This window comes from Eretmochelys imbricata, chromosome 2 (assembly GCF_965152235.1).
Source record: "Eretmochelys imbricata isolate rEreImb1 chromosome 2, rEreImb1.hap1, whole genome shotgun sequence".
Classification (NCBI taxonomy): domain Eukaryota; kingdom Metazoa; phylum Chordata; order Testudines; family Cheloniidae; genus Eretmochelys; species Eretmochelys imbricata.
In genome coordinates, this window is record NC_135573.1 from 229512000 (window position 1) to 229524949 (window position 12950).

The 12950-nt window shown below is 41.5% G+C and overlaps 1 protein-coding gene across 1 annotated transcript in view; it reads left to right on the plus strand.

Annotated features, from left to right (window-relative positions):
• Window positions 1–1327: 1327 nt before the first annotated feature.
• The window catches only part of LOC144260724 (macrophage mannose receptor 1-like), a 55315-nt gene continuing 43692 nt past the window's right edge, over window positions 1328–12950 (plus strand). Inside the window, exons 1-8 of the mRNA XM_077809436.1 lie at window positions 1328–1388; window positions 2383–2784; window positions 4591–4773; window positions 6010–6174; window positions 6497–6610; window positions 10502–10645; window positions 11464–11646; window positions 11857–12014. Of these exons, the coding sequence (XP_077665562.1) occupies window positions 1328–1388; window positions 2383–2784; window positions 4591–4773; window positions 6010–6174; window positions 6497–6610; window positions 10502–10645; window positions 11464–11646; window positions 11857–12014 (1410 nt within the window). The remainder of the gene's footprint in view (window positions 1389–2382; window positions 2785–4590; window positions 4774–6009; window positions 6175–6496; window positions 6611–10501; window positions 10646–11463; window positions 11647–11856; window positions 12015–12950) is intronic.

Below are 12950 nucleotides of genomic sequence, written 5' to 3' on the forward strand. Positions count from 1 at the left end.
TTTCTTTCTTCATAACTTTACCTTAGAGTGAAAATTCCTAATCAAAATGTATTTAGCTGAAAAACTCAGCTAGACAAGGACAGGTCATGTCCCTTGGTCACTGTTCAAAGATAAAGCTCAAAGGAAGGGCTTGTACAGCTTTTAGAACTCTGTAGTCTCTCACCTGAAGAGTCTGAATTGCAAGCACCTGCTTCCAGCAGCCCAATAATGTAAAACTACCTTTACCCTGACCTATATAGGGCCTACCATCTTTTCATAACATTAAATCCCCCCAACTCCTGAAGATTTTTCAGGCAATGCCACTTTGTTGGAGCTCTACGGTTTTTCTATGAGGCAGTGATCTAGCTGCCCTCTACAGCATAAGAACAGCCATACTGGGTCAGACCAAAGGTCCTTCTAGCCCAGTATCCTGTCTTCCGACAGTGGCCAATGCCAGGTGCCCCAGAGGGAATGAACAGAACTGGTAATCATCAAGTGATCCATCCCCTGTCACCTATACCTATTTCCAGGCTCTGGGAAACAGGCTAGGGACATCATTCCTGTCCATCCTGACTAATAGCCAGGAGGGCTATTAGCACTATCACTTGAAACCCCACCAAATTTCTAGATCTGGTATTGTCTGGTATTGTCTGGTATTGTCTCTGTGGGTTCCCTCCATGGCTGCTACTAAGGTAGTCATCAGCCTCGTAGCTCCTGTGAGAGCATGGGCAATGGAGCCACGGAAGGGCCAGTTGTCAATGAAGACAGCTCTTGCTTCTGTAAATTTCCTCTTTTCTGTGAATCTGCAGGGTTGGGAATCCTCAGTCCCTGCTCACTCCAAGGTCACATCAACTTTGAATTTCATATTCTCTAAAAAGTGTAATGTTGGACTAATGCTTTTTCTCTTAAGTTAATGATGCACATTTACAGACTCATCTCTGCTTCCTCTTTCTCCCTCTCCTGGTCTTTTTTACTGTATTCTCACTAGAATGCTGATTGGCTTAGTAACCCAGAAAACTAGCCTTGTGTGACAACCATGTTCCCAGAATTCCACAATGAACTGCAAACATGAAGTGTGTGATTGACATTTCTGTAGAAGAACACACTCTTTCAACCCTAGAGAAATTAGCTTACGGATGCAAAGTTCTTACAATAAATGTATTTCAGAAATGTCACATGGGTCAGGATAGTTCCCTATTTAAAGCTGAGAACTTCCCTTTTTTCATCAACTCTTCCAAACTAAGGAGTACCTGCTAATCTTCTCATTAGGGAAGGATTTTCTTATGAGGCACTGATTAGAGCTCATTGTTGTTTTTGGTGAAGGGAAGAAGGGAATGAAACATTTGCGATGTCTGTCTACCTGCTCCTGATTTTTCTTTCCCTCGTCACAACATCAATTCAATTGCCAGGTAAGTTCCTGTCCTGCCTTTTTTTGAAGTGAGGATAAAAAAGTGCTTCTCTTTTCATCCTTTCCTTAGTTATTTTCTCTTTGGGGCAGAGTGAGATTATTTATTTAGTTATGCTCTATTTATTAGCCCTAATTTAAAACAGCTTCACTCAGTTTTGGTGGCATCTGGAGTCCTCAGATTTCGTTTATGGCATATAATCGGGTTTTAGACCAAGATATGGGTCAGAAACTGTGCGGGTAAATTTGGTCAAAGGCTGGGGGGTAATGCGTCAATGCTAATTCTTTAAGATAAATCAGGTGCCTTTGATACCATTGACCATGAGGAGCTGTTGCTATGCCTACAACCGCTAGTGGGGTGGACTAAGTCGTTTCTGAATGGCATCAGTCCTTTCTTTGAGAGAGGTTCCCAGAAGGTGATGTTTTGATTTTGCTTGTTGGCCCGAAGACTCCCTTGAGTCTCTCAGGTGGGATACTTCATGATTTTGTGGTGATAATTGTGGTGACATGCATTCGATGAAGTGAGCTGTAGCTCACGAAAACTTATGCTCAAATAAATTTGTTAGTCTCTAAGGTGCCACAAGTACTCCTTTTCTTTTTACACTAATTAATGTCTCTCTCTCCTGTCTGGTGGCTGACACAACTATAGAGGCTTGCAATGCAAATGCACAAGTATGACCTCACAATATGGGATACTGATGTACTAAGTGAGATCAATGCATGCAGCAACTTACAAGCACTGAATAAAATCTAAACACTCAGCATATTTTTATACTACTACATTTATTTTAATAATACACACAAGGGAGCCAGCCTAATTCCAGCTACGTATCTGTCAGTATCCAAGTGAGGCATGGGGACCTTGGCATTACCTGGCACCAGCTTTGCCACCATCACAACAACATCTTTCACTGCAGGAGGCTCAAATGTCCAATAAGTGACCAGCTTACCTCCTATTACAGCCTTCGCCATATATTTTTTCTCATTTTGTTTTACAGGTAGTGGAATATTTTTAATACACAATGAAGACCATAAGCTCTGTGTAAAAGCTCAAAACTCTAACTCAATCATAATTGCCACTTGCAACCAGGACGATGAGTCACAAAAATTCAAGTGGGTCTCTGGCCACCAGATTCTGAGTATGGCATTCAAGTTATGCTTGGGAGTGCCTTCAATGAAAGACCAGGCTGCAATCACTCTGTATCCTTGTAACAAGACAAGCGAACTCCAGCAGTGGGAATGCAGAAATGAAACCCTTCTCGCAATCCAAGGGGAAGATGTATTTTTCAGCTCTGCCCATGGAGAGGAAAGGAAAGCCATGCTGTCCAAAGGATCAGGCTCGTGGAATAGATGGAAGATCTATGGAACTACAGAAAGTTTGTGTTCTCAGGGCTATGAAGGTAAAGTTTTGAAAATTAATCTCTTTATTCTGAATGAATTTACCTGTTTAGCTATCAGAGTATTTTGCTTTCAATGCACCTCACCTTACCATCATTCCATGCACAGAACTACGATTGGCTCAATAGCAGAGCTGACTCCAGGTAGAGAATAAAATTGGACCTTTCAAGAACTGACCTTGGCAAGGGCAATTCCAAGTGCCAATTGAACTACATTAATGTTAGACTGCTACATTGTGTCAATCCGTATATAGGGAATGATTATTCTATTTGTACAACGATGAAAATAAAAGATCTGTGTATATATTGGTATCAGCTTGGCCCTTTGTGGAAGAAATGTGGAATTACATTGTATTTAATGTCCTAGGGTTGATATAACTTAATCTATTCAGTCGTTGCCCATGGAACACTACATTAGAGTAACTGGATGTGAGACCCAGCTCTTCCTGAGTTCAATTGCATACATGGTGGGCCAGCAGCATACGAAAAGGAGTTTCACTTTATGATCCCTATTCACTCACTATGTTTGCGTTTATAAGGGGAAAATACATTTAAAGGTGAAGTGAAATAATGTTTGTCAAAATAATAATTAAAAGAAAACCACTTAAATCCTAAGGACCTGAAGTTTAGTGTACAAAGAAACATATTTTAAAATGGATTCGGTAAAAAATAAGTGTTTTTTTTTTCTGCTTATCCCAGAAGTCTTAGCTTTGGAGGGGCAATTTTCACCTACTACTGTTGGTGTGACAGTCTGCTATAAACAGTGAGAGCATGCCTGAGCCTGTTCTTGGCTGCTCCAGCTGTTCTTTCGGCTCCTATGCTTTCAGAGGCCTGGAGTTAAAGTTCAGAGTTCATGTCATTAATTTAACAGTAAAGATCATTTCAATAACGTTTAACTACCAACAAGCAAACATTAGAAGTCAGGTGATTTGGAATTGAGGTTGCATTTAAACTAACCTCGGAACTTTGGAAACTCTTCCCCTTTAGCAACAGCATAAGAAGTGGAAATAATTACAAGAATTTTCTGTATTGAACAGCTAGATTGTAACTAGAGGAGTAAGGGGGAATAAAAACCATCCCCATCAGGTCTCTCTTTGGGCGACCCAACTCTTGGCTCCAGTCACAAAGAAATGAAAGGGGACTGCCTGCCTGTTTATTCCCCTCCCACAGCAAGAGGGCAAGGAGAAGGGTGCGTAAGTAGGAATGGACAGGGCTTTGGCTCCGCCCCACAACTGACCACAGCCATTGCTGCTGAGCTGTGAGAGGGGTTGTCATAATTTGCTGCTGGTAGAAGCCAGCCACAAATTATGATTCTTAGAGCAAAAGGGAAGCAGTCAGTGAAGTAATTATTCCAAATGTAAGATTTAGCTACAGATTTCTAGGGTTCTATCAAATATTCCTTGACTGAAAGAAAAAAAATCCTCACATAATTCAAAGCAGGTATTAAATATATAACGGGTCTGAACATTTTTGAAAATCTGGCCCAGACAGAGTTACAAAGAAATATGGTAGGTTGAAATGAGTATGAAGGCCAGGCTAAAGTTGTTTGGATGAGCTTAACTTTGCACATCTCTACTTGCTAAATAACTCTTTAAAATGTAACCTTAACTGAGAATTTCCTGGCTCCCTCAGCTTTGATTATGACAATGGTTTTAATGTAAGGATTTTTACTATGAAAATTAATTATATGTACTCTCAGCATCAACTCCTGCTTAACTAAGTTATTTGCATGGCATGTGGTTTATGATCAAACATTTTGGTGGACACTGGTTCACAATTATTGCTATCTCTATCCATTTGTTTCCTTAGATATGTTTACACTACTAGGAAATGCCTTTGGGGCACCCTGTGTATTCCCTTTCAAGTTCAATAGTACTTGGTACACTGAATGTACAAACGATAGAAAGGCTGATAACGAACAGGGCTTCCCCTGGTGTGCGACATCTACAGACTTTGATGAAGACTCTCTGTTTGGATATTGTCCATTGAAAGGTAAATTCTTCACATTTAAAAGAAGGGCCCTGATTTAGGAAAGCAGTTTAAGCACATACTTAACCCCCTATCACTTGCAGTCCCTGCCCAGGAGGCTTATTGGGTGGTATTGGGGAGGCAGTGGCCCCTTTTGATGGACTCCCAAAGATTGGTGATGGAGGAGGGAAGAGCAGCCAGGCATTCCCAGAAGCCAGTGGGAGGAACTAGAAGACACGTGTTATGGGGGAAACCAGGGCCTGAGGTTAGCTGTGGGGGTGAGGTGGAGATCAGCATACTAGGCAAGGAGGAAACATGGGGAATTGGGATAGCACATTGGGGGATGGGGCAGCAAACAGGGTCAGGGATAGATGAGATAATGGGTGGGGCAACAAATGTAGGAGCAAGGGCACATAGTGACAGCAGCCGTCTACCTTCAGAAGGTTGGTAATTCCAGGGGCCTTACCCCCAACTTGGACGTTTCTAGCCAGGAATAGAATTTTCCAGTGGGACATGAGGCAGCATTAGCATCTTTATCCCCTTTGCTGGCCTAAGGTGTGGGGAGCAGGTTCTCAACTGGTTGCGAGCAGCTATTCACATCTGTGAGGCAGGGGTGGGAGTTCTTACTGCTGCACAAGCTGAGAACTGAAACTTTCCCTCTGACTGTGTAACATCTCTGATTAAAACAGCGAGGAGTCCAGTGGCACCTTAAAGACTAACCGATTTATTTGGGCATAAGCTTTTGTGGGTAAAAAACTCCACTTCTTCAGATGCATGGAATAAATCTGTTAGTCTTTAAGGTGCCACTGGACTCCTCGTTGTTTTTGTGGATACAGGCTAACACGGCTACCCATCTGATCTCTGATTAGCTACCTTTCCCCAGTATGCAGAGGAAAAGCAGCCAATCAGATGGAGATTTCCTCACAGATCAGTTAAAGGGGTCTGAAAACCTAGTCTACAGGGAAATCCCAATTCATAATGTTGGAAACTTGGCAGGTCTTAAGAGAGGTTCGATGGGGTGAGGCAATGGAAGTGCAGAACAACAGATTATATATATATTTGGGTAGGTGTCAAAAAGTAAGTATTGAATGAATGGAGGGTGTGTAAGTGGGGCAATCACTGTGTGCAAAGCAATCTAAATATATGCAAATTGTTTCTTTATGTTAATTAGAATATACTGGGGGTATGGTTTCAAATCTTGGCAGGTATGATTGATTATATTTTCAATTAACGAATACTGTGCCATTCATCTCTTTACAGACAACATTGACAAAGACTTTTGGACTACAAACCCTTTAACAGGCACCCACTACCAGATAAACTCCAACTCGGCCCTAACATGGCACCAAGCACGGAAAAGCTGCCAGCAACAGAAGGCGGAATTATTAAGTATTACAGAGCTACATGAGCAAACTTATCTGACAGGTAAAGCTAAATAACAAGTCAATCTCTGGCACTTTCTCTACATCTATACACACAGACATACACCTGATTCGGGCATTTTTAGGAAGATGGGAGGGAACAAAGTTTATCCAACAAAATGTACATTAATATGCTCCAAAAATTTATTTCCTCCTTACCAATAACAAGGTGTTGCAGCATCTTTGTAAGATAGATGACTCTACATACCTGATTTTGTCCAAGACATGTAGTTTTCAAACTATTAGTTTTAATTAAAGCTTTGTACAGTCACTACAAAACCAACTCCGTTTAACAAATTGTCATTTTGTTTCTTTTGGTTACTTAGGGCTAACTGGCAGAGTGAATTCTGAACTCTGGATTGGACTTAACAGGTTGAATTCCAATGGTGGATGGCAATGGATTGGTGGCAGTCCATTCAGATATTTAAACTGGGCTCCAGGTAGGTGCACATCTGTTTAATGATGGTCAGTTTATGGGCAAAATTTTGCTCTTATATATGCATGGTGGGTCTGAGCTCCTATTTTCTGCTGTCTCCACATTCACAGAATTCCCACTGATGTCAACGGGACTATAAAAAAGGTAGAACACAAGAGTGCTGTGAGAGTAATTTGTCCTTACTTTGTAATCCAAAATGAAAGAGAAGATTCCCAAACCCGGAAAGCATTTAAAGACTAAAAACCTTTGCATCTTCTTCACACACCTGATTTTCCAGTAGCGATTTTCTTACATACTATTCAATTCAGATGGAAAACTCATTAAAAACATTGAAATACCTTCTGTTTATAAACATTACATACCATACATTGTAGATTTTCATTTTTTTCTCATTTTTAAAAACTATTTATAACATTTGAACAAAGGTCTTCACAGGTCTGCTATATTTTTCCCCAGTTAGATTTATAATCCTGTATCTGACAGGTTTCAGAGTAGCAGCCGTGTTAGTCTGTATTCGCAAAAAGAAAAGGAGTACTTTGTGCCACAAGTACTCCTTTTCTTTTTGCGAATCCTGTATCTGTGACATCATAATCATTTTTCATAAAGCATGTAAACTACTAACGAATCAAACATTTATTTCTTGTAAAGTCCATAATTAAATGACAAGGTAAAACACAACCACCAAATATCATACCCTCGATGCTGTTGCCACATCTGTTTTGAAACATCACTGATCTTTTTCTCTCATTTTCCCCCCACCTCAAAAAATAGTTGTTATAGGAAATTTTGTATGAAATGGTTGAAAACACCTCTATTTTTATTATGTGATTGTCCATATGACAATTAAAATACATTCGTCTGGCAACACATGAATGTATAACTCATAGTATGATTAGGAGTATGTATAAGAACTCATAGGATATACTGTATGACAGCACAAAAATGTTAAATTTACATTTAAGTAGTCCTATCAGTATGCACATCAGCTGATTTTGAAACAATATCAGATGTATAGTCCAACATGAATTAATGTAGCATTCCTTGGCTATCAGAGGGGTATGATGCCCATGCAATGCAGAGGGACATTTGAGAGCTTTTGAATCAGGGGTGTGACCCAAAGCCCATGTCATAACCATACAGCTAAGGGTAGCCTAGAATTCCTCCTTATCTGTAAGGGGTTAAGAAGCTCAAATAACCTGGTTGGCACCTGACCAAAAGGACCAATGGGGAAAGAAGATACTTTCAAATCAGGGTGGGGGGGGGGAGAGAAGGCTTTGTTTTGGTGTGTTCTCTTGGAAAGCAGAGAAGCATCAGGTCAGAAAACTCCTTCTCCTATAAACCAATCCTGAACCAGTCTCTAATATTACAAAAATAGTAAGTAAAGCCAGGCAAGGCGTGTTAGATTATCTTTTGTTTTAGCTTGTGAATTTTCCCTTGGTTAGACGGAGGTTTATTCCTGTTTTTTTTTTTTTTTGTAACTTTGAACTAAGCCTAGATGGAGTTCCTCTGTGTTTGTGAATCTTTTGTTATCCTGTAAAGTTATCTTCCATCCTGATTTTACAGAGGTGATTCTTTTGCCTTTTCTTTAAATAAAATTCTTCTTTTAAGAATCTGATTGGGGTTTTCAGTGTCCTAAAAACCCAAGGGTCTGGTTTACCTATTTGGTTGATATATTATTCTCAAGCCTCCCTAGGAAAGGGGGTGAATAGACTTGGGGGGAGGGGTGCATATTTTAGGGAACAGGAACTCCAAGTGGTCCTTTCCTTGATTCTTTGTCTAAATCACTTGGTGGTGGCAGCATACTGTTCAAGGACAAGGTGGAATTTGTGCCTTGGGAAGTTTTTAACCTAAGCTGGTAAAAATAAACTTAGGGGGTCTTTCATGCCAGTCCCCACATCTGTACCCCAGAGTTCAGAGTGGGGAAGGAACCCTGACAGATGCCCACGCAATGCAGAGAGATATTTGAGAGCTTTTGAATCAGGGGTGTGACCCAAAGCCCATCGAAGTTAACGTGAGTCTTTCCAGTGACTTCAGTATGCCTTGGTTCTGGCTGCAGGTGCATGGTGAAAGGTGAAGTAGAAATACCTATGAACAGTCGGTATTCTTTACAAGTGTCCACATGGTGCAGGCACCACCTCCACCTTCCATGGAGCCCTAGTCTGTGGTAGGAAAGGAGGGGAAACGTGGGCATGGTGAGGGTAACTGGGGCCCAGAACACCAATGGGCAGTAGATACTTTGTGCAAAAATTGCAGGAGTAACTAGAGCAACATCCTTGTAGCAGCCTGTAATCAGGAAGGAGTTGAAGTTTCTGTCACAGCTCTGGTCAAGCTCCCTCTTTCGAAACTCACCAGGATGCTGTATTTGGGTCCCATACACTGGGCCCATGTGCTTTAAAGCTTTTCTGTGTCTGAGTAGAGTACAGGCACTGCCTCTGGCTCACGGTTTCTCAGCATACTCTCAGGGTGCAGATGATCTTTTAACATCCCCTTCTGAAAGCTGAAATCTCATTGTCCAACTGCCCTTGGCTCTAAAACTCATTAGCTGTTGTGCCCCTGACTTGCTAGCTGCTTAAGCCCACCCTTCCCAGAGCCCCAGCCTTGTGGGCCCTCTGGCTTACCATTTACTTCTTCAGGGATGATATTTGATGCAAACTGACCCAGGCTTTCCAAAATAATTAGCTGTTACTTTAGGCAGCTCAAAAGAAGTACAGAATCATGAAAAATAAGATACAGCTAAATTCCATTTCCTCACTCAGTTTCCTCATCACTCTTGAGCATTCTTTGGGATATGGGTCACTGTTTTCTAAGGAGTCCCTAGCTGTTTTTAAAGGGCTGTCCCAAGACTTCAGTCTCTTTGTTCCCTTCTGGGGAAATACCACTGCTCTAAACCCTACTCCCTGTTGACCTCTTGGAATAACTGGATTATTCCAGGTCAGGTACCTCTGTTAGTATACCCATTGGCCTGCCAGAACACAGTCACTAAAATGTTAGTGTCTTCTTTCTTAGTTAGTTAGTTCTGTATTCTGTTATTCTGTAGCTTCTTCCAGACAGGGTGTGTGATAAATGGCATGGTCCTTGTCAGCCCCTGGCTGGTTTACTACACATTGCAGGTTAGCATTATACATACATAGGGCTCATAAAATCAATGAGAATTCATAATTTCTACATCAATAGATCCCCCAAATCAGGGTAGCCATTTCTCAGATATTAATCTTTTGCCTTAGGCTCTAGTATATTTCCTCAGCATGTCTCCTCCCATTTATGGCCAAAGTGGGATAAGGTTCATAAACTGTAGATGTTCAAAATTTTCAAATCAGCATATTGCCTCTGACTTGTGAAAATATATATATTTGGTCTATCTTTTATATTATAAAAATTAATCCAACTTTCTTCATAAATACAATATACTGAGTTTCCTCCTGGACACTGTTTCCCTGGGATTTCTAAAGGTCAGAGAGAGCAAGTGTGATGAACATCATGATTGACACATTGGAATTGAATCAGGGACCCCCAGAGCTAAAAGTATGGGTTGCTGCAGCTTGAACTAAAGCTTGCTACGTAGGGTTGTAACAGACTCATATTCCCTGCAGATGGGGCTCAAAGGGGGACTGTGACACACACTCACCAGTGGCTTAAATGTGGAACTATATAAGAATATCCAGTTATAGTCGGACTGTTTGGACTAATGGACAATAACTTTATAGCATCAATGTTGTTGGTCAGCCAAATAATTGTCATCTAGTCTTCTGTCCTTAAAGTGATGATTATTAGCAAATAATATGACAATGAATTTGTAAGTGCATGAAGACCCCCAACAGATTACTCCTTTAGTTGGTGAGATGAAGATGTACAGTGTTAATATAGAGATTCTCTGCTTTTTGTCTGTTTCTCAAAGGAAGTCCCTCTCTCGAGTCTGAAAAAATCTGTGGAATGCTACAGTCTCGGAATGGTAAATGGGAAAACCAGCAGTGTGATCAGAAACTTGGATACATCTGTAAAAAAGGAAATTCCTCTTTGGATTCCTTTATTATTCCCTCAGGTAGGCTGGTCAATACAAATAAAAGCTATTTATTCAAACTCTATAGAATGTCCTGCAATGAGCGAAAGATAACAAGTAATGCATCTTTCTACAATGCACATAACCTTCTGTCTCAATTGTCAAAACCAAATTGTTAGGCCTGTTGGTCAGTTGTAAACAGGTGTGGAAGAATTCCATGATGTCAGTTCTCTGAAGGTGTCTCAGTGTTGCTCCACTAAGACCACTTTGAAAAAGTTCCAGGAACACAAGCTCCTCAGAGAGCAAAGGCTCCTGCCCTGGGGGGACTAATCAGGACCTGAGTCCCTTGCATGTATGCTGAAAGCTGCAGAATATATTAGAGGGACAATGTACTGCATCAGGGGTGATCTGGAATGGATCCTGCACCTGGCCTCTGAGACCCATTGGATACATCTACACAGCTATAAAAAACCTGCTGCACCAAGTCTTCAACCCAGGTCAATTCACCTGGGCTCGTGGGGCTTGGGCTGCGGGCCTAAAAATAGCGTAGATGGTTGGGGTCAGGTTGGAGCCCACGTTCTGAGACATCCCACCCCCCTCACAGGGTTTCAGAGCTTGGGCTCCACCCAAACACAACTTCTACACTGCAGTTTTTAGCCCTGCAGCCCAAACCCAGTGAGGCAGAGTCAGCTGGCTCAGGCCTGTAGTGGCTGTACTGTGGGTCTTTCATTGCAGTGTAGATGTAGTCTGTCCTACTCTGGCAGGATGGGTCATAGCCTGCCTATGTAGCTGGAACCCTTCATTCCCACCTCTTTCGCTTGCTCTTCTGAATAATTGTTTGAAACTTTTTTTTCCTTTAGGTGACTTTAAGCCTATTAAATGCCCCAGTGGATGGATCCCCTATTCAGGCCACTGTTATATGATTTACAGAGCACCCAAAATATGGAAAGATGCTTTATCTTCCTGTAGAAAAGAAGGTGGAGATCTGGCGAGTATCCACAATATTGAAGAATACAGCTTTACAGTGTCTCAGCTTGGGTACAGTGAGTATTGCTACAGGGCAGTATTTTACCTGCATACATATTTATAATGTAGCCATTATCAATTCTGCAGTTCTGACAATGATGTTAACGTAAGGTCTTAAAGTCCAAGAAGGCAGATCCACCTTCATTACTCAGTCAGGAATGGACATGAAATTTAATAACACTATTCAAAGATGGGGGCAAATATATAACTGCTTCTTATGTTTTCAGAGCCTACAGATGAATTGTGGATTGGTTTGAATGACCTCAGGATTCAGATGTATTTTGAATGGACTGATGGGACTCCTGTGACATACACCAAGTGGCTACATGAAGAACCATCCCATGCGAACAACAGGAAAGAAGATTGTGTCATTATGAAGGGAGAGGTAAAATAATGCAATTATATCTACTGTTGGCATATTTTCTTTCAAAGGGTACGTCTACACTGCAGCAGGTAGCGTGCGTCCCGGCTTGGGTACACAGACACATGCAAGCTCTTCTCCAGCTAGGGGACTAAAACATAGCAGTGTAGCTGGTGGTAGCCTGGACAGCAGCTCAGACTAGCTGCCTGAGTACAAACCTGCCTGGATCCCCTGGATACGTGCTTGTGTAGCTAGCCCGAGCTGCTGCCTATGCTACCCCCATCTACACTGACATTTTTAGTAAGCTACTGTGTGTCTATCTGCCCCAGCTGGGAAACGTGCTGCCTGCTGCAGTGATAGTGACGATGAAATGCTAAGGGAGATTAGAGAGGCTATCAAAATAAAGAACTCAATAATAGTGGGGGGTTTCAATTATCCCCATATTGACTGGGTACATGTCACCTCAGGACGAAATGCAGAGACAAAATTTCTTGATGCTTTAAATGACTGCTTCTTGGAGCAGCTGGTACAGGAACCCACAAGGGGAGAGGCAACTCTCGATTTAGTCCTGAGTGGAGCGCAGGATCTGGTCCAAGAGGTAACTATAACAGGACCGCTTGGAAATAGTGACCATAATATAATAACATTTAACATTCCTGTGGTAGGAAGAACACCTCAGCAGCCCAACACTGTGGCATTTAATTTCAGAAAGGGGAACTATGCACAAATGAGGAGGTTAGTTAAACAGAAATTAAAAAGTACAGTGACTAGAGTGAAATCCCTGCAAGCTACATGGTCACTTTTCAAAGACACCATAATAGAGGCTAAACTTGCATGTATACCCCAAATTAAAAAACACAGTAAAAGAGCTAAAAAAGAGCCACCGTGGCTTAACAACCATGTAAAAGAAGCAGTGAGAGATAAAAAGGCATCTTTTAAAAAGTGGACATCAAATCCTGG